Genomic DNA, 18,575 nt, shown 5'->3' with positions numbered 1-18,575 from the left:
GCAGCCAGGGCTGCTGGGAATGGGGTGGGGGGAAGGGCATGCTTCACTGGCTCTGCGAATTTGGACGCTAGTGGTGGAGGCCACGTACTGGCAGGGGCGGACACATAGTCCGCTAGTCTTTCCCGTCCCAAAGTACCCGGATTTGAGTCAGGGGGTTGGTACACTTGTCTCACTTGTCCAGCCCTCTCTCAACTTTCTAATTGCTAGGTGCTTTTAATTTACCCTTCCAGGACTCTTCCCTCCGCCTGTCACAGATAAAGTTTAGAGAAAGGAGCCGACTTGCCCAGAATCAGAGACACGTGTATTGAGGAGCTGGATGTGGCACAGAAATGCCTGCTTCTTGGAGGTTACATTGGCCAGCGCCAGGCCGACATCTCAGTGCAAGTGGGAGAGTTAGCACTGGCTCTCCAAGTACCAGGGAGAGGGGTCTTCCATGAAAATCCGAGCGCGTATAGACGTTTCTAAGTCCGAACATCTGAACACTTGTATAAACGCAAAATCGTCACCCACCCGCGACTCTAGTGATCTTTGGTTGGTAGGAAAAAAAAAAAAAGAGAGAGAGAGAGACAGAAACAGAGTAGGGAATGCAGTTTATGTTGCAGGGTTCACTGGGGTAGTGGAGAGAGGCTGTCACATATAGGAGGGCTTCGCTCACCTCCCAGGGCGGGGGCGGGGGCGCCAGGAAGCCTAAAGGGGTGTGCTGTTGCGTGCTGGCTCCTTAGCCAGGCTTTTTCAGAGGGGTGCAGATCTCAGGGAGAGGAGGGACTGGCTCCAGGATCCAAGTAGGAAGCATTGCTCTCGGTGGCATTGTACAGGGTTAAAGCCCCAGGCACCGATAGTGCTGCACCCTCCAAATCCGCCTGAACATCTAGCATGAGTGGGGTTCCCAGCGTGTGGTCTTTCCCTAGGAGGAGTAAGATGTGCTTAGGCTAAGGTACCCTCTCCCTTTCTTCGGGAGGAGAGCCCCCTTCAGTTAAGGTGTAGCATTACCCATACACACATCGGTTTTCAAGGCAGGGGCTTGGCTGCCTTGAATTCATGATCTTTCTATCTCAGACTCCCAAGCGTTGGGATTACAAGCATACACCATATCTGGCTTAAAACATCATTCTTGACCTTAGCCTTCTCACACAATGACAAATGGTATGGGCAACTCTAAAAGGCTCTTCAGGGAAGCCTGAATTTAGCCCCAACCCCTACCCAAGCTGCCAAGTCCACCAAACTACTGTGGCTTCTACCCAGGAGTCTCACCATCATTACCTACACCTGAAGAAGTCAAGTCCTTGACTGTCAGCTCAGCTTCAGCCCTCTCTGGAGCCAAAGGCTGCATCTGCATGGGAGAACCCCAGGAAGCAGCTGAGAAGGGAGCTCAAAGCTGAGGAGTCCCTGGGGCAACCCTTCAGCCATGAACCCAAGTGTGTGGCCTTTCCCACTCCCTTTTTACCAGAGACAACTCCATGTCCAGATCCATCAAGGTCCATTCTCGTCCATGCAGGCTAGGACCCAGCGCCTGGGAAGAGCTCAGGTGAGTGGTGCCTTCAAAGGCTGCACAGAGGGCTCAACTTCATGGGTTTTTATATCCTACCCCAGGCAAAGAGATACTCACATCCATGGGCTCCACAGTTTCAGGGGGAGGCCGAAGCAGCACGGGGGGCAGCAGACTCTCTGGGCTCCGGTTACCGCGATCCAGGCCCAGAGTTCCCCTGTGCATAAAGAACTGCTATTGGTCTATACTACCAACCTACTATTAGTTCCTACGGACTATTAGGACTAATAGTGCGTCATCTGGTTTAAATTGCTCCAACAACTACAACTTGCTAGGAGGCATGAGAAAAGCTAAGGTGCTTTCCTTCAATCCTCTCCCTAATAAGGGAGGTTTTATTTTCCTTTTCAAAAATTTCTCCAAGGAAGGAGTGAGACAACGTCTTGTTGTGCAGTCCTGGCTGGCCTCAAACTCACAGCCATGTTCTTGTCTTAACTTCCTGGGTGCTAAAGGGGAATCTTTGCTGTTGTTTGACACGGGGTCCTCTGTAGCTTAGGCCAGTCCCCCCCACTAGCTAGCCAAGTGTGATCTTGAACTCTGGACTCTGAGGCCACTACCTCCTCCCTAGAGCTGGCATTATAGCAGAGCAATGTCACCAGGCCCAGATTCTAAGCAGTTACCTTGAGTTTGCCTTTGTTTCTTAGTTGAGACCTGAGGTCTTGGGAGCTGTCCCCTTCCTATATAAGTGTGAATACTAGTAGAGATTTTCTGGGGGGGTTGTTTTTTGCTGTTTATGTATTTTGTGTCCCAGTCTTGGAGTTTGAATTTAGATCTTGAGCATGTTAGACACATATGCTATCACTGTTATGTCCCCAACCCAGCCACCCTTTCCCTTTATTTTTATTTAATTAATAATTAAATTATTATCTTAATCTTAGTTTAATTTTTGGCTTTTTGAGAAAGAAAGGGTTTCTCTGGGTAGCCTGGCTGTCCTGGAATCCATTCTGTAGACCAGGCTGGCCCCAAACTCTGAGGTTCACCTGCCTCTGCCTCCCTAGTGCTGAGATCGAAGGCATGATCCCACACCTCCAGCTTGTTTATTTATATTTATATTTATAATAATTATTATTATTATTATTGTGTGTGTGTTATGTGTCTGGGGGTTGGGGCGTGTGGAGAGGTCAGATGGTTTCATGAAATTGATTACTTCCACTTTACGTGGGTTTTATGGTTGAACTCAGGTTAAGAGGCTTTTGTGACAAGTGTTGTACTTGATGAACCTTCCTCCCAGATTTTCCTTTTACAGTTAGATGGAATCTCACTAAGTTACCAGTAGCACTAGTCTTGAGCTCACACTGTAGCCCAGGCAAGCCTTGAACTTTCGATACCCCTGCCTTAGTCTCCCAAGTAGTTGGATTGACACCTCTGTGCTACTAAGACAAGCTACAACTGGTTCTTAAGTGTATATATTTATATATCTATAGCTCGCTCCATCTATCTATCTATCTATCTATCTATCTATCTATCTATCATCTATCTATCTATCTATGGATATTTATTCATCCCAGTGAACTAATCTCAGATGTAAATTCCAGTGTCCTATCACAGGGTGCTTAGTGACTTGACTGGGAATTTCCATTTTCTAAGTGATGATGATGATGATGATACTTTCTGTCTATCTATAAACCATCAACATTGGCTCTGCTCACCTGTCAGGTACCTCCCTGGGGCCCCTTGGTTCAGGCTGTTGTATGCTCCTGGGCCCCTCAGGGCTGAAGCTCCCTTTCCCTTCCAGGATGGCCTGCACCACAGCCACGGGCAGCGGTGGGGGTGCTGTCACGCAGAAGTCACACTCGTTTGGGGCCAGGGCCAGCCCGGCCTCGCCATCCCCCCCTGGACTGGCCGGCTCTTCTTTGAGCAGTGCCAGGCCCTTCACCCTGCACCAGAGAAAAGCTTCAACCAGACCCCGACACTGACCTCTCCCCCACCTCCACAGGCTTGTGGGCTGCAGGCCCTTTCCCATAGGGTTCCCAGAAGGCAGACCCCTGTTCTCCATACCTCCTGCCAGCACTGGAGGGAGAAAGCCTGTGTCCTTCAGGAGATGGGCAGTCTTCTGGGATGTCAGAGATGATAGGCCCTCTGGCCCTGTGAGGGCTGAGGCCCACGGTGGTCTCTGGGAGGGGCTGCAAGTAGAAGGCTAGGCCCAGCCCTTGACCTCTAACTATAGGAAGAGCACAACCAAGCCCCCACTGGGACCAGGTCTAAGGGTCAAGGTTTGAAAATGAATCTATGCTGGGGAGCCTAGGTCCGGATGGTCAAATGTTGCCTTCCATCTTTTGTGTGTGTGTGTTGGGGGGAGGATAGGGAGAAGAAACAGCTTCCTCACAATTCTATCTGCGCCCCAGGAAGAGGAGGTAGAGGGGAAACAACACCTACCGACTGGATAAAGTAGGGGTCCTGGAGCAGAGCACCAGACACAGGGCAGGCATTGAATTTGGCAGATGCTGAACATGCACTCCCCTCATCTAGCATTAGGGACCTGTGCAGGGTGGGCAGGTTAGGCCTCCATGCCCCTCAGCCTGCACCTCCCTCTCTCCCTCTCACTGTCTCTCCCTCCCTCAGGCCCCAGCAGCCAAGTCAGCAGAGCTGAGGCCTGTTGCCAGGGCATCAGTCACATGCCGGAGTGGAAGGGGCTCCCTGAGAGATGGGGGCCCTTTGGGGGTTGTGATGGAAGAGAGAGAGCTTAATTTGAGCCCCAAGTCAGGGATGCCTACTTGAGGCCTAGGAATTTGAGAGTAAGGTCTGGGGATGGAAGAGGGGAGAAGATGTGGGGTTCCAGGATAGGAAGGGAGCAGGGAGTCCTGGGTAGAGAGAAGAATGAAGATTCCTGGAGGGCCTGTGGATGTGGGTCCCTGACAGGGAAGGGAGTTCTGGCGGTGGGAATTCGGGTGTCAACACTACAGACTTTTCTACTTACAGCTTTCTCTTGGCTCCTGTACTGCTGGGCCCTGTCTGAAGTGGCCCAAACAGGCACTGGATTAGCTGAAAAGAAAGGGTTAATTTATACTTTAGCCAGGCCTTTCACCCTAGAAAGGCAATTCCTGGTCAAAGGGAAAGGGGTAAAGATGTGCAGTAGCAAGGAGTGGGGAAGGATAAGAGGTTGGGGCAGAGGAGCACCTTGCCGATGACCCGGTGCTGCTGACTGTGGCTCTGCCGCAGCGTCACCACCTCTCGCCACAAGATCTCGTTCTGCCTGGGGAAAGGGTAGGAGGATGCTGAGGCGTCTGAGTTTGTCCAGGGACCATGCCCCACAGAATGGAGACGTCCAGACTCTGACCAGCCAAGGGGACACGCATCTTATAAGGTTAGAGTTCCAGAGTTGGACCCATTGTCTGCATGGAGACTCCAACCAAAGAGCGGAAGGAACTGCCCAGAACCCCTAGGAGGCCAGTATCCTCTCATCCATAACTCCACCCTTCCTTCCCTGTCCCGCACTGCCTGAGTTCCTGCAGCCGTGCCTCCGTGCTCTCCTGCACTCCCCTCAAAGCTTGCACCTCTCCCAGCAGTCGGCCCAGGTCTTCAGGACGCCATCGAGTGTCATCACCTCGCAGCGCAGGTACCTGCAGGCAGAAGGCACCATCCGGGCCGGGGACACATAAAACAGAGCTATAAGTACCAACACTGGTGTTTCCCCATATTTTGCAGTTTGTCCCACCTTGCGGCGCACGCGCTCCAGTAGCTGCTCACAGCCTCGCACGAAGCTCGGATGCTGAAACTCAACGTGGTCACGCTCTGGTCTTAGCAGGCCACCTTGCTCGATGCTCACCACCTTCCGAAAACCATCTGAGGAACGGTGCGCGGAACGGCGGGCGGGGCGGGGCGGGGGTGGGGTGTGAGTGTGAGTCGCTCCATCCTCCGCACTAAGTCACCCCAACCCGCTCCCCGCTGGTCAAAGGGACTCACACATGTTGAGTTGACGAACAAAGCTCGCCATATTGCTGTGCTTGAAATACTGGGGCAGTACTTCCTTGGCGAAGCGGCTCTGATCACTTACGAGGAAGCTGGTGCCACTCTACCGAGAACGAACGACAACCATCCGCAAGCGGGTGGGGACCAGACTCCGTGAGTGAGTGCCACTCACGACTGGGCCATACTCACTCACTGTGGGGTACAGATTTGTACCTCGCTGGGAGGTAGGACTTGGCCAGGTCTGTATCATGTAGAGCCTATCCTGTCATAACCACGAAGAATTCCTATCCCTAACTAGATCTATATGCAGTTCTCAGAAAGAATTAGCACACGCCAACCCAGGGTCCATCTCAGACCCGTCCCAGACTCTACCTGACTCTGAGCCAAAGACGAAGCTAGTTCTTCCCTTTTCTTGGCCTGTTTTTTCCCTGGGTAGATGAAGTAAAGTGAGAACTACCTAGGTCCCTGTAGGCTCTAGGACCCTTAATTCTCCTCATCCTTGTCTCACACACCCCTTCCACCGTGATCCACTCTGGACAGCTGAACTGAGGTACTCACAGCCCAGACCCAGGCGGGGGCTGGGTGGACATGGGTGTTCACAGACATTGGAGGGATCCCGGGGACCACTGAGGGAGTTGAGGGGCCCCAGCCCTCACCGGGCTCCAGCGGATGAGGTGGTCGGTGCCTGGGTCGCCTACCAGCGCCCATAGCTTGCCGAGGAAGGCAGGTACCGGGCTGGGGCCTGGCTCCGTGGGCAGCGCAGCTGGCGCTTCCTGCATGGCGCAGTCTCGGCCGGGCTCAGCGTTCCAGCCCGGCCGCTGCGGGCTTGTCAAAGCCGTGAAAGTGCTGCGTTTGCCGCCCGCCCCGCCCTACTCCGCCCCTGGGCGCCGGGTCAGGCGGGGGCCGCGTGCGAACCCTAGAGGCGGGGCTCGGACAGCGGCCCAGCCACGGGCAGAGAGAAAGGACTGGCTGAAACGTAGGTGTGTGGGTGGGCGAGCCCACGTTCGAGTCTCATCCTTCTCAAGTTCCTCTCTGTCTGTGTTGTTTGGGAGAAAACATCTGTGGGCTTGGAAAGGACTAGTTCATCTGTGGACATAGTGGAACCTAGGTAAGGGCGGGCAGATAGAGTGGTGGGTGAAGTTGCACTTGCCCGGTCTGCGAGAAGGCTAGGGAACTGGTCAGTCTCGGGGTATAGGGTGCCCGGATCCCGATCCCCCACAGTCACAGTACAAAGGCCCTTGAGGTCTCCTTCTTGAATGTCCGGTGGGACTGTCCTTCCAGCCTTTGTGTATTTCCTGCCCTCCCTTTCACAGCCGACTAGAGATCACAGGACGCAGGAATATTAAAGGATTTATTTACTTTACACTCACCCTTGACTCTTGGCTCCTACTTGTGCCTGCCCTCCCCCAGTTCTGGGCCTCAGAGCTAATGCGAGTGCATAGAGAGGAGGGAGGGCCCAGAATGGACAGAGCCACTGAGGTTGAGAGGGCTCGCTGAATTTATAGTACCCGGGATTGGTCTGGATGCCCTCATAGACCCCAATTCCCAAGAAGCACCGTAGTCAACGGAGCCCCTAAAGAAGAGGCTAGCAATTGGGGCGTGTCTGCGCAACTTGCTTAGGCCTTTCCCCGGCTTCAGGTTCGCGCGGTCCTGGTGGGGTGAGATTGCCCAATCACCGCATCAGTGTCGGCCGCCAGGGATGCGGTTCACGCTTTAGTTTGAGCGTATAGCTGCGCAGGCGCGGACAATGCGCGCGGAAGGCATCCAGTACAGAGGGTCTCACCACGCAGAAGCAGTGTATCTCTCTCAAGCCCGCGCAGCGCGCCGCCAGCTCCTCCAGCGCGGTGTGCAGCTCGGTGGAAGCGGACGCGCGCACCTCGAGGGCGCGCAAAGTTTCGGCGTAGTGGCGCGCTGCGAAGCGCACCGGTCCTACTGTGTCACCAGAGAGGTTGAGACGCAGCACAGCCACTGGTACTGCTGGTTGCAGGATGCGAGACACGGCCTCATCTGGAAGCACAGGCTCCAGCTCCAGCTCCACCTTCAGCCCGGGATGATAGCAAGTTAGTGTCGCCCAGGCTTCATCAGGCAGAGGGGAAGCACGAGCATCTTCGGGGCACGCGCACTTCAGTGCCAGAAGTGTAAAAGGGGCGCGATGCGGAGCGGCTAGCAATTCTAACGCGGCACGCGACATACTAGCAAGGTGCAGTCCAAGGGCGCGCAGGTGAGGGCAAGCCTCCAATAGCCTAAGCACAGAGGCGGGCTGTACGCTGTTCACTAGTGCATGGTTGTCCAGGAAAAGACTGCGGAGCTCGGGACAACCACCAGCAACCTTAAGCACCAAAGTGTCGTCCACTGTGTAGGGCAAGTGGCGCAGGTCGAGGTGGCGCAGTTGGTGAGCGGCTCCGCAGACTGTGTGCAGGGCGCCCAGGATGTCGCGGCCCGCATCAAAAAGCGGCTTCTCTCCCCGACATTCCAAGCGCAGGCCTCGAAGCCTCGGGGCTCGGCTGGCCAGGGCAGTCAGCAGCTCGGTGGCCGTTCTGCGGCTGGGCTTCTTTGATGGTTCATATTCCAGGCTCAGGTTGTGAATGTGGTCTAGGCAGGCGGACAAACCCGGTGGCAACAAGTTTTCCAGCTCACAGTCACAACTTATGTAGGAAGCGACACAGAAAGGAATTAGCAGTGGCACCACTAATGGAAATGAATGGAAAAGAAACTTTTTTTTTAAAATTAATGTCTTGATTTTTGTGTATGCCTGCGTATAGTTGGTTTACCTGCATGTATATCTGTGCACCACACGTGTGCCTGGTGTCTGAGGAGGCCAGAGAGGGTGTTGAATTCTCTAGAGCTGAGATTATAACTGGTTACGAGCTGCTGTGTGGGAGCTAGGAATCAAACTCAGGCCTTCTAAAAGAGCAGCTAGTGCTCTTAACTGAGGAGCCATTTCTATGTGCCTCTCATTTTGGGTTCCATCGACCCCCTCTTTCCTATGACAGAAATTTCCATTCTATTTCTTTAGAAGTCTTCAGAGGGCTTGAGGTTGAGCCCTCCTCCCAGTGCCCCCTCCCAGCCCGGTGTGTGTGTGTGTGTGTGTGTACTTAAGGAACTAGGCAAGCTCAGTAGTCTGTGGAGATGGAGTAGGGCCTCCAGACTCAAGTGATTAAATCTCTAAGCCTCAGTTTCCTGTCTGTACAAAGGAAACACTACTACTCACCCCCTACAAGAGCATCTTGTGAGGATTAAATGAGTTAATTTATGGAAGGGACTTAGGATACTAGTTGGGAGCTTGGGACAGAGCTCAGTGGTAGATTCCTTGCCTAGCAAACATGAGACCCTAGGTTCAATCCTCCGTACTGAAAAATAAAAATAAAAAGATAATACCAACTGGTATAGAGCAGGCAGCCAATGAGTGTGTCTTCAGGTGTGAAGATGAGCAGGCAACCGGAAGAAACTCACCTGATGCTTGTATCATACCACACAGCACTGTTAGTGGCAGCGGCAGCCCAGGCCCTGCAGACTCTGGCTGCTACAGCACGGTCCCTGAGAGGCAGGTCACGGAAGATGAGCCCCAAAACTTCCTCTGGTAGCTTTTCAATCAGCTCCACCATGGTGTGGCTGGAGGGAAGGGGCCTGCTACTCCCAGCGGCTGTGACTAGAGTGCAAGAGGGAGTCCCTGAGCTTAGAGAGGTGGATAGATTTCTGAAATGCCAATGCTTGTGCACACCTAGGAGGCACTGCTATATATATATATATGGCAGAGATCGCATGCTGTGAGATGGCTCAGCAGATAAAGGTACTTGCCCCCAACACAGATGACCTGAGTTCTGTCCCTGGGTCCTAGAGGATGAAAGAAGGAACTGACTTCTGAAAGTTGCCCTCTGACCTCTAGGCATGCATGCCCACCCTAGCTGGAGCACTTCCATACACATACACATGTGAGCAAACAAGCAAATAAATAAAAGATTTAGAACACACACAACAAAAGTATGGGACCAGCGGGATGGCTCAGCAGCTAAAAACTAAACAAACAAAAAACTTGTCTATATTTGCAGAGGACCCAGGTTCAGTTCCTAGCACCCCACATGTGGCTTACAACTGCCCTTAACTCCAATTCCAGAAGATCTGATGCCCTCTTCTAGCCTCACATAAGAACACATACAGGCAAACACATGCAGGCAAACACTCATACACACAAAAATATGTAAATCTAAAAATTATGTTTTGAATACAAGGTATCAGAGAGAAAGCTCATCGATTAAGAGCAATTGTTGCTCTCAAAGAAGCCCCTCCATAGCCAGTAAAACTGTCTATAGCTATAGGTCTATGAGATCTAACAACTTCTAGACTCTGTGGCACTGCATGTTCATGTTACATAGACACATACATGTAAACCCATACACATTAAATAAGTTAGTTAATTAAAAAAAGAAAATGCAGAAGTCTCTGTTCAGAACATCAATTCTCCCCAAAGGGTTAAAGGTATAGTGGTTGTGCCTCCCACCCCACAGTTTCCCATCTCCCCTCTCTTCTTTTTCTCTTTCTTCATCTCTGCTGTGTAGCTCTGGTTGGTATTGAACTCTTGATACTCCTGCCTCAGTGGTTTTTCTTTCTTTCTTTAAAGACAAGGTTGGAGAGATGGCTCAGCGGTTAAGAGCACTGACTGCTCTTCCAGATGGTCCTGAGTTCAATTCCCAGCAACCACATGGTGGCGCACAACCATCTGATGCCCTCTTCTGGTGTGTCTGAAGACAACTACAGTGTACTCATATACATGAAATAAATAAATCTAAAACAAAAATAAACAAAAAATAAAAACAGGGTCTCACTATGTAGTTTTGACTGGCCTGGAACTCGCGATGTAGACCAGGCTAGCCTTGAACTCGCAGAGATCTATCTGCCTCTGCCCCGGAATGCTATGACCAAAACTGTGGGCCACTAAGCCTGGCCCTCACTGGTTCTTCAAACTACTTTCTCACTTGTTGAACAAATGAGAAACAGGTTTCAAGTTGAGGAATCCTGCCCACTAGAAACTGACTGCTGGGTTAATCAGGCACGAATCTTTGAGAATATTTTTGTTTGCTTGTTTCTTTTGTCTGAAATCACAAGCCAATCAGGAAGTGATGGGGCACATACGCGACCCAGAAGGGGAGGCTCCTTTACACTGTCTCCACCCCCTAGAAACCGACTGACTTCCTGAACACTTTCCATGGAAGACATGTGGTCAAAAGCTTGTAGCTCTCTCTCATGGCTCTGGCATGTTGAGGGGCTGTTGTTCACGTTAGGACCCTGACACTTGCGCTGCCCTGGTTCCTGCTAGCTAATAAAGATTCGGGTGGAACTCGAATCTGCAGACACATTCCAGAGCTTGGCTTTTAGGAGGAGGGTGGGGTTGTTGGAATCTGTGCATTTTCTCTGAAGCTGCCAATTTTGCTTCAAGGTGCTGTAAGGTTTTTTTGTAAAGTTTCACGCCATTTACCATTTAATTTCCCTATGGCTTTTAGGCGTATGGTCTCTCGTGGAATTTACCTCAAGTATACTCTAGAGTTTTGGATACTCCAAGCTAGGCTTGTCCTGGAACCACAGCGCCCCATTTTCAGTGCTAAAGACTAGCAGAGATTAGATCATCAAACCAGATTCTTAGGGAGCGCCAGAAAAATTATCATCTCCAGGAGATGCCCTCTGACTAAACCCCAGGAACTGACTTAAATTTGGCGGCTCTCACTCTGGAGCCTTTTCAGCTTCAAAAACCCCAAGCCGCTAACGTCATGTCCAGTGGGCAGTTCATCCTGCCATCTAACCTTGGGTGTCGTTATCTTACCTGCTAAGCGGACTAGGTGGGCTTTGCCCGGAGACAGGGGACTGGCCAAGGAGGACAGTTGGGACAGGAAGGAGAGGCCCTGGGCGGAGGAGGCGGGACGCGCGGGAGGACTCGCCCGTTCAGGCTGGGGCACCGCCCCTGCGTCTCGGCGCACACCCGGAAGCCGCGAGCAGTGGAGCCAGGCGAGTGTGTGGCGGCCAGGTTAGTGCGGAGAGTGGGTGGGCAACCTTGGTGCAGCCCGAGCAAAGCGAGAGATCTAGCTTCCCGAGAGTGAGAACCGCGCGGTAGTGACACGCGCAATTGCTGGCCAGCCAGTGGCGGCGGCCAGTCGGACTGTTTTGGTGAGAGGTGCAAGGGGCTTCGGACCTCCACCTTCTCTGATTTCTTGTCCCAACTAAGAGTTTCTGATGGGTGTCAGGCAGGCCCTGCAGACGAGAGGATGTAGCTGCAGGGCTGGCCCGAACGGTTCTGAGAGCCCTCTTCCTGTTTGAGCCCAGGCGTGTGCGCACCCCCAGCTTGAAGGCCGAGTAGTGGGCAGACTGGGAACCTCCCGCTGCCAGGTCGCTTACTGCGCAGTTAGGCGCAGCCAAGCAGGGGGCGTGTCCTGGTGGTCTGGGAATCTCAAACTTTCCTTGAGTTGGGAGTCAAGCCCTTCCACCTATCCAGAAGTGGGGCTATCGGTTACATGTTAATGAGACCGGGCATCTGGATAGAGGCATTTGTTTTGGGACCCAGCCTAGAAGCCTCCCAGTGGGTGATGGGGCTTTCAATGGAAGAATGCCTGAGAAGATTATTCTTCTTCTTCTTCTTCTTCTTCTTCTTCTTCTTCTTCTTCTTCTTCTTCTTCTTCTTCTTCTTCTTCTTCTTCTTCTTCTTCTTCTTCTTCTTCTTCTTCTTCTTCTTCTTCTTCTTCTTCTTCTTCTTCTTCTTCTTCTTCTTCTTCTTCTTCTTCTTCTTCTTCTTCTTCTTCTTCTTCTTCTTCTTCTTCTTCTTCTTCTTCTTCTTCTTCTTCTCTTCTTCTTCTTCTTCTTCTTCTTCTTCTTCTTCTTCTTCTTCTTCTTCTTCTTCTTCTTCTTCTTCTTCTTCTTCTTCTTCTTCTTCTTCTTCTTCTTCTTCTTCTTCTTCTTCTTCTTCTTCTTCTTCTTCTTCTTCTTCTTCTTCTTCTTCTTCTTCTTCTTCTTCTTCTTCTTCTTCTTCTTCTTCTTCTTCTTCTTCTTCTTCTTCTTCTTCTTCTTCTTCTTCTTCTTCTTCTTCTTCTTCTTCTTCTTCTTCTTCTTCTTCTTCTTCTTCTTCTTCTTCTTCTTCTTCTTCTTCTTCTTCTTCTTCTTCTTCTTCTTCTTCTTCTTCTTCTTCTTCTTCTTCTTCTTCTTCTTCTTCTTCTCTTCTTCTTCTTCTTCTTCTTCTTCTTCTTCTTCTTCTTCTTCTTCTTCTTCTTCTTCTTCTTCTTCTTCTTCTTCTTCTTCTTCTTCTTCTTCTTCTTCTTCTTCTTCTTCTTCTTCTTCTTCTTCTTCTTCTTCTTCTTCTTCTTCTTCTTCTTCTTCTTCTTCTTCTTCTTCTTCTTCTTCTTCTTCTTCTTCTTCTTCTTCTTCTTCTTCTTCTTCTTCTTCTTCTTCTTCTTCTTCTTCTTCTTCTTCTTCTTCTTCTTCTTCTTCTTCTTCTTCTTCTTCTTCTTCTTCTTCTTCTTCTTCTTCTTCTTCTTCTTCTTCTTCTTTCTTCTTCTTCTTCTTCTTCTTCTTCTTCTTCTTCTTCTTCTTCTTTTTTTTTTGGTTTTTCAAGACAGGGTTTCTCTGTGTATCCCTGGCTATCAATCCTGGAACACACTCTGTAGATCAGTCTGGCCTCGAACTCACAGAGATCTGCCTGTCTCTGCCTCATGAGTGCCAGGATTAAAGGGGTGCACCACCACCACCGGGTTCTGGGAAGGATTCTTTTTTTTTTTTCTTTACATCCCCCTCCCCCCTCCCCTTCCTTATGGGTGTTCCCCTCCCAACCCTCCCCCCATTGCCGCCCTCCCCCCATAGACTAGTTCACTGGGGGTTCAGTCTTAGCAGGACCCAGGGCTTCCCCTTCCACTGGTGCTCTTACTAGGATATTCATTGCTACCTATGGGGTCAGAGTCCAGGGTCAGTCCATGTATAGTCTTTAGGTAGTGGCTTAGTCCCTGGAAGCTCTGGGGAAGGATTCTTAAGGGGACAGTGAGATACCAGTTCCCTCCCTCTTGTCTGTCCTATTTCCTCACTTCTCCAACTCCAGCGGATTCCAGTGCTGCCACTTCCCCTATTTACCCAGTAATAGTGAATTTACATATTGATTACTCTTTCGATTTCCAGCTCTCCGGTACCTGTGCTTGACAAGCTGGTGGATAGTACCCTGGCATACACCAGCACATTCCAAATCTCTTCCTACCCCTTGGGATGAGACCACATCCATCAGATAAGAATAGAAAAGTGAACTAGATGTTTCAAGAATCATTGCGCTATTTCTTAGGCGTCCTTACTTGTTTTACCTCTGTAGCAGAAGAGTTTCCCTGTGATTTGTTGCCTTACTTTTTACAAAAGACATTTATGGGCTGGGGTGCGGCTCAGTGGCTGAAAACTTGGCTACCAGATACATGGTTCAGGGTTCAATCCCGAGTATGGAAGCAGAAGCAGCTGGAGCTTTGCCCTGTAGTACAGGCTGGCTTCAACTTCCTGGTGTTCTTGCCCCTGGTTCCAGAGTGCTGAGGTTACAGATAGGACAACATCACTTCATGTTCTCTTTTCTTCTTCTTTTTGTCTTTTTAAGCTGGGATCTTACTATGTAGACCCCCAACCTGCCCAGAGATAGACAATAATTTTCAGTCTGTTTTAGTAACTATATGTGTATTAGTATATTTTCTGATGGAAGAGGTGTTTCAAAACCTATGTCCCCTAGTTGGGCAGTGGCAGTGCAGACTTTTAAGCCCAGCACTGAGTTTGAAGGCAACCAGGACTACAGAATGAGACCCAGGACAGTCAAATATCCTGTCTCAAACAAACAAACCCAACCAACCAACCAACCAACCAACCAAAAACAAAACAAAGCAAAAAAAAAAAAAAAAAAAAAAGCCCGTGTCCCCCTTGCTTAGAGCTAGATAGGGCCATGGACAATTCAGCATTTCCCTCTAGGCAGTCTAGATGATGCCCTGTCTAGGTGATTCTTAACCTTGACCAGAGCCAGAGCTCTATTAGAGATTTAGAAGCAGGATTGTGGCAGGAGATGGATGGAAATGATCTTCGTGTTGAAAGACTCTGTTCTAGTGTGGACAGTTAGGAAATTTGTTTAGGGATAGTTGAAGAAAACAAGGGCCTAATAACAAAGTAGAATGATTTAGCTTACATAACTGAGCAGTCAGGATGGTCAGGGATAGCTGGATCCGTAGTTAAGCGTGTTTGTCCTCAGCCAGGCATGGCGGCACATGCTCTCGGGAGGCAGGGGCAGGGGCAGGGGCAGGGGCAGGGGCAGGGGCAGGGGCAGGGGCAGGGGCAGATGGATCTCTGTGAGTTAGAGGCCAGCCTGGTCTATAAAGGGATAGGGAAATCTTGAAACACCCTCTCCCCCGCCAAAAAGTTTGTGTCTGAGATGGAATGCACAGTGTAACAGTTAAAAGAACTGTCAGTTCTTCCAGAGGAACCCGGTTAGATTCCCAGCACCCATGCTGTGGCTCACAGCCATTTGTAACTCCAGTCTCAGGAAATCTGATGCCCTTTTCTGGCCTTCATGGGCACAGCCATGCATGTAATACATAGATCATACAGGCAAACCTTGGGAAGGAATCAAAGCGCGTGGATCTCTGTGAGTTGGAGGCCAACCTGGTCTACCGAGTGAGTTCCAGGCCAGCCAGGAACTAGTCCATCACAGACATAGACCCTGTCTCAGAAAAACAAAAAACAAACAATCCAGCCAGGAACTAGTCCATCACAGACATAGACCTTGTCTCAGAAAAACAAAAAACAATTGTGTCTTCATCTCTTGACTTTATTTCCTTCCATGTAGACTTCTTCCTTCCCTCAGATAGGTTCTTCCTAAGCAGGAGCCAGAGATCTATTCTGTCCCTTTAATTCCACACCAAAGATGGGGAAGTTAGTGCCTCTTTATCAGTGGTCCACCCAGCAATACAGAGTTGAGTGTCATTAGTCCAGTCTGAGCCCTATATCAAGTTCTGACTGGGTCCTGAAGAGTGGTGAACAGGATATGTAGACTGACCAGCCTTGCTTTTCACATTTGAACTTGGATCTAGGCAGGGACAATTAAGTGGAGCCAGGTATAGGGGGAGCGTGGGTGGTCCTTTTGTCCTGCAGAGGCTCTGGGAACTTAAGCTGAAGGCAGAGCTAAGACACGAGTCCGGTAGTCTGGCTGGTTTTGGAGCATGCGCACCATTCAGGTGGAAGATACCTTTTGTCAGCTTTCATAAGAGAAACATACTGGCCTAGGACCCACCTCTGTTCTGCTGTTACTGTGACCTTAGACTTCTTGTCAAAGGCAGTGGAGGGATTCATGCCTGGGTTGGGCAGGACTATGAGCAGAGTCAAAAGCTGGGAACTCTGTGGAAGGACAGCTGGACCACATGAGACTGGATAGTTGTTTCCAAGTCTGGAGATGATCTATTTGCATCTCTAGGAGGCAAGATGGCAGCTGATCAGAATGGCCATGAGGAGTGGGTGGGCAGTGCATACCTGTTTTTGGAGTCTTCGATGGACAAAGTGGTCCTATCTGAAGCCTACACAGATCCCAAGAAGAAAGTGGCAATCTACAAGGCTCTGCAGGCTGCATTGTCAGGTGTGTGTGGCTGGGAAGGTGTAGTGACTCTGGGACTTTGTAGGAGGGACTGGGATTGAGAGCCCACTTCTTTGCTTTGTGGTTTAGGCTCAGACACTCTTTAAGAAAAAGATTATTTGGGTGAGGGGTTGGGAGAGGGATGAGGAGAGAGGGAGCACTCCCGGCTGTGTGGGGTCTGCAATCTTCCTTTGCTTATTGTATGTGTCATTGAGTGTAAACATTTGTACACTTTCCTGTGCCTTCCAGATCTACCCATTTCTCTTCTAATGTCAGCTTGATTTACATCTGTCTTTACTTCTGAGCAGCCAGTTCTCTTTGCTACTAATTGCACTTTTCTGTCTTTTCTTCCTCTCTCACGGCAGCATTCCTTGCCCAAACTCCTCCCCAGTACCTACCCTTTCCGTTCTCTCTGGGCAGAGAGCAGTAGAGGCTGAAGGTGGGGGTTGGGAGAATAGGCCGGACTACGGGCTTAGCTTCCTCCTCTGGCTGCTGGAAGAAAAGTCCTGTTTGGGGACAGCGGGTGGCCTGACTGATCGCCTCCGCAGAGAGTGGGGACAGCCCCGACGTACTGCAGATACTCAAGATCCACTGCAGCGACCCTCAGCTCATCGTTCAGTTGCGTTTCTGCGGGCGCCTGCTATGCGGCCGCTTTCTCCAAGCCTACCGCGAGGGGGCGCTGCGCACCGCACTGCAGAGGTGCATGGCCGCGGCGCTTGCCCAGGAAGCAGTGCGGTTGCAACTGGAGTTGCGTGCTGGTGCGGAGCAGCTGGACAGTTGGCTGACCGACGAAGAGCGCTGTTTGAATTACATCTTAGCCCAGAAGGTGCTGGTGTCTGTAGTTAGGATGGGATGGGTGGGGATTTGCGGCCAAAAGCCGCACTTACTGTGCACCCCTTTGCGCAGCCCGACCGGCTCAGGGACGAAGAACTCGCGGAGCTGGAGGATGAGTTCTGCAAACTGACGTGTGACTCCACTGGCCAGGGTGGAGCCACACAGGTAGCTCCAGCAGGTTCGAAGTCCCTGGTTTCCTCTCCGGCCGAGGAGAAGCCACTGCCGGCCGCCGGCCAGACTTTTCTGTTCCATGGTCAGCTCATAGGTGAGGTTCACCAGCAGAAGCGGGGTCACCAGCAGGTAGATCTGAGCCGGAATAGGGCTGGGCCCAGGTATCCCCAGGCGGGTGCGGGATGGTGCGAACTCCGGGGAACCGATGCTTACTTACCTCTCCTCCCTTCCTCCGCAGTGAACCGGCCACTGAATCTGCAAGACCAGCAGACATTCGCGCGCTCAGTGGGCCTCAAGTGGCGCAGGGTAGGGCGCTCGCTGCAGCGTAGCTGTCGAGCACTGAGGGATCCTGCCCTCGACTCGCTGGCCTATGAGTATGAGCGTGATGGGCTATATGAGCAGGCCTTCCAGCTGCTGCGCCGTTTCATACAAGCCGAGGGCCGCCGTGCCACACTGCAACGCCTAGTGGAGGCGCTGGAGGAGAACGAGCTCACTAGTCTAGCAGAAGATCTGCTAGGCCAGGCGGAGCCGGAAGGCGGCCAGGCTTAAGTCTAGTACTGTGGGAAAGGGCCACTGGTCAACCAGTTCAGCCAGTGTTTGGAACCCACTGGGGACTGTTGGGGTCCTTTTACTGCTGATGTTGCTACTGCTGGCTATTTGCCATCCACTGGACTCGGAGAACGTACACACTCCCCTACCTAGCTGAGCTGCTGGAGTGAACTAACTGCCCCTCCCCCTCCCCAGGAGCCAGGCAAGCACCGCAGGGGTACAGAAAGAGGACTTCCTGCAGAAACTCACTAAGAAACTGGACCTTCTGAAACCTAGATGTCATTCAAGGTGCTACAAAAACTGTCACGAGCAGGATGCACGATTTTCCCTGCCCTTGGCTCATTCTCATCGTGGGACCTAAGTACTTGGCAGCGATAATAAAATGTAACCCTTTTATAGACTTGTGGAAATACTGAGGTCTAGCCCAGGTTGTGGTTAGTCACCTTCAGGGGAATAGTGAGCCAGGTGGAGAGGAGAAAGGGGCAGGGTTTTGGGTACAGTAGGCTCTGTTGGGGCCTTGAGGAAGATGAGAGGGGTTCTTCCTGTCTTCTTAGTGAAGGATACCAGGGGTTTGGTGAATCACTCTATACTTGGGGTTTGGTTTGTGCGTGTGATCTTTTAAGTATGTGCTTAAAACATCTACGGTGTGCCTGAATTAGAAAATTAAAATTACAGCCAGGCGGTGGCGCACGCCTTTAATGCTAACATTGGAGGCAGAGGCAGGTGGATCTGCTACAGGCCAGCCTGGGCTACCGAGTGAATTCCAGGACAGCCAAGATTCCAACACACACACCCCCGCCTCTCCCACCTTTTCTACTGAGGTCATTGGCCTTGTTTCCACGGAGACTGAAGCATGTAAGACTCAGACATTTTACATAGCATGTGGCATTGAGGATGTCGAGGCAGGAGGATTGCTTCAATCCGGAAGCCAGCATGGGCTACATATTGAGACACGCCCCC

At 51.0% G+C, this 18,575-nt stretch overlaps 3 protein-coding genes and 2 long non-coding RNA genes across 13 annotated transcripts; 2 read left to right on the top strand and 3 right to left on the bottom strand.

The window, feature by feature from the left end:
- Window positions 1–573: 573 nt before the first annotated feature.
- On the bottom strand, window positions 574–6,298 carry Hsf4 (heat shock transcription factor 4). 7 transcript variants are annotated; one of them, XR_015643321.1, is made up of 13 exons: window positions 6,109–6,297; window positions 5,447–5,555; window positions 5,199–5,326; window positions 4,979–5,103; window positions 4,661–4,736; window positions 4,461–4,525; window positions 3,920–4,022; window positions 3,542–3,666; window positions 3,193–3,316; window positions 1,607–1,703; window positions 1,445–1,510; window positions 1,252–1,330; window positions 574–904 (listed from the first exon to the last, which is right to left on the bottom strand). XR_015643321.1 is itself a non-coding variant. In XM_087594146.1 (13 exons), exons 1-13 carry the CDS (start codon window positions 6,229–6,231, stop codon window positions 750–752), a joined length of 1,380 nt encoding a protein of 459 aa, XP_087450272.1. In that variant the 5' UTR covers window positions 6,232–6,297; the 3' UTR covers window positions 574–749. The 7 variants fall into 7 exon arrangements, 5 of the variants coding, with proteins under 5 accessions (XP_087450272.1, XP_087450270.1, XP_087450271.1 ...); XR_015643320.1 differs by having other exon boundaries at window positions 1,261–1,330; XM_087594146.1 differs by having other exon boundaries at window positions 1,261–1,330; window positions 3,542–3,680.
- LOC147999434 (uncharacterized) lies at window positions 4,970–6,821 on the top strand. Its single transcript, XR_015644114.1, has 2 exons — window positions 4,970–5,099; window positions 5,189–6,821. It is a non-coding gene; the product is annotated as an uncharacterized LOC147999434 (long non-coding RNA).
- Window positions 6,787–11,348, bottom strand: Fbxl8 (F-box and leucine-rich repeat protein 8). 2 transcript variants are annotated; one of them, NM_001396452.1, is made up of 3 exons: window positions 11,268–11,348; window positions 8,906–9,101; window positions 6,787–8,097 (listed from the first exon to the last, which is right to left on the bottom strand). In NM_001396452.1, the coding sequence occupies exons 2-3, from the start codon at window positions 9,055–9,057 to the stop codon at window positions 7,125–7,127; spliced, it is 1,125 nt and encodes a 374-aa protein (NP_001383381.1). In that variant the 5' UTR covers window positions 9,058–9,101; window positions 11,268–11,348; the 3' UTR covers window positions 6,787–7,124. The 2 variants fall into 2 exon arrangements, with proteins under 2 accessions (NP_001383381.1, XP_087451127.1); XM_087595001.1 differs by having other exon boundaries at window positions 6,790–8,140.
- Window positions 11,349–11,417: 69 nt separating this feature from the next.
- Tradd (TNFRSF1A-associated via death domain) lies at window positions 11,418–18,015 on the top strand. 2 transcript variants are annotated; one of them, XM_087593871.1, is made up of 5 exons: window positions 11,418–11,468; window positions 15,906–16,064; window positions 16,610–16,887; window positions 16,968–17,160; window positions 17,305–18,011. In XM_087593871.1, the coding sequence occupies exons 2-5, from the start codon at window positions 15,914–15,916 to the stop codon at window positions 17,613–17,615; spliced, it is 933 nt and encodes a 310-aa protein (XP_087449997.1). In that variant the 5' UTR covers window positions 11,418–11,468; window positions 15,906–15,913; the 3' UTR covers window positions 17,616–18,011. The 2 variants fall into 2 exon arrangements, with proteins under 2 accessions (XP_087449997.1, NP_001093950.1); NM_001100480.1 differs by lacking the exon at window positions 11,418–11,468 and having other exon boundaries at window positions 15,914–16,064; window positions 17,305–18,015.
- On the bottom strand, window positions 15,246–16,616 carry LOC147999433 (uncharacterized). The gene is made up of 3 exons (XR_015644113.1): window positions 16,460–16,616; window positions 15,726–15,901; window positions 15,246–15,340 (listed from the first exon to the last, which is right to left on the bottom strand). It is a non-coding gene; the product is annotated as an uncharacterized LOC147999433 (long non-coding RNA).
- Window positions 18,016–18,575: the final 560 nt, after the last annotated feature.

The sequence above is a fragment of the Rattus norvegicus genome, chromosome 19 (genome assembly GCF_021556685.1).
Source record: "Rattus norvegicus strain SHRSP/BbbUtx chromosome 19, alternate assembly SHRSP_T2T, whole genome shotgun sequence".
Taxonomy (NCBI): Eukaryota; Metazoa; Chordata; class Mammalia; order Rodentia; family Muridae; genus Rattus; species Rattus norvegicus.
The sequence above is the reverse complement of the archived record's forward strand: the minus strand, read 5'-3'. Positions and strand labels throughout refer to the sequence as shown.

Coding starts and splice junctions, on each gene's coding strand:
- Hsf4 (XM_087594144.1), bottom strand. CDS start 6,231: ATGCAGGAAGCGCCAGCTGCGCTGCCCACGGAGCCAGGCCCCAGCCCG. Junction 3,421..3,541: donor CCCTCCAGTGCTGGCAGGAG/GTATGGAGAACA, acceptor TCTCTGGTGCAG/GGTGAAGGGCCTGGCACTGC. Junction 1,704..3,192: donor CCCAGGGAGGTACCTGACAG/GTGAGCAGAGCC, acceptor CTTTATGCACAG/GGGAACTCTGGGCCTGGATC.
- Fbxl8 (NM_001396452.1), bottom strand. CDS start 9,057: ATGGTGGAGCTGATTGAAAAGCTACCAGAGGAAGTTTTGGGGCTCATC. Junction 8,098..8,905: donor TGGTATGATACAAGCATCAG/GTGAGTTTCTTC, acceptor TTCCTACATAAG/TTGTGACTGTGAGCTGGAAA.
- Tradd (NM_001100480.1), top strand. CDS start 15,914: ATGGCAGCTGATCAGAATGGCCATGAGGAGTGGGTGGGCAGTGCATAC. Junction 16,065..16,609: donor TCTGCAGGCTGCATTGTCAG/GTGTGTGTGGCT, acceptor TCGCCTCCGCAG/AGAGTGGGGACAGCCCCGAC. Junction 17,161..17,304: donor GTTCCATGGTCAGCTCATAG/GTGAGGTTCACC, acceptor CTTCCTCCGCAG/TGAACCGGCCACTGAATCTG.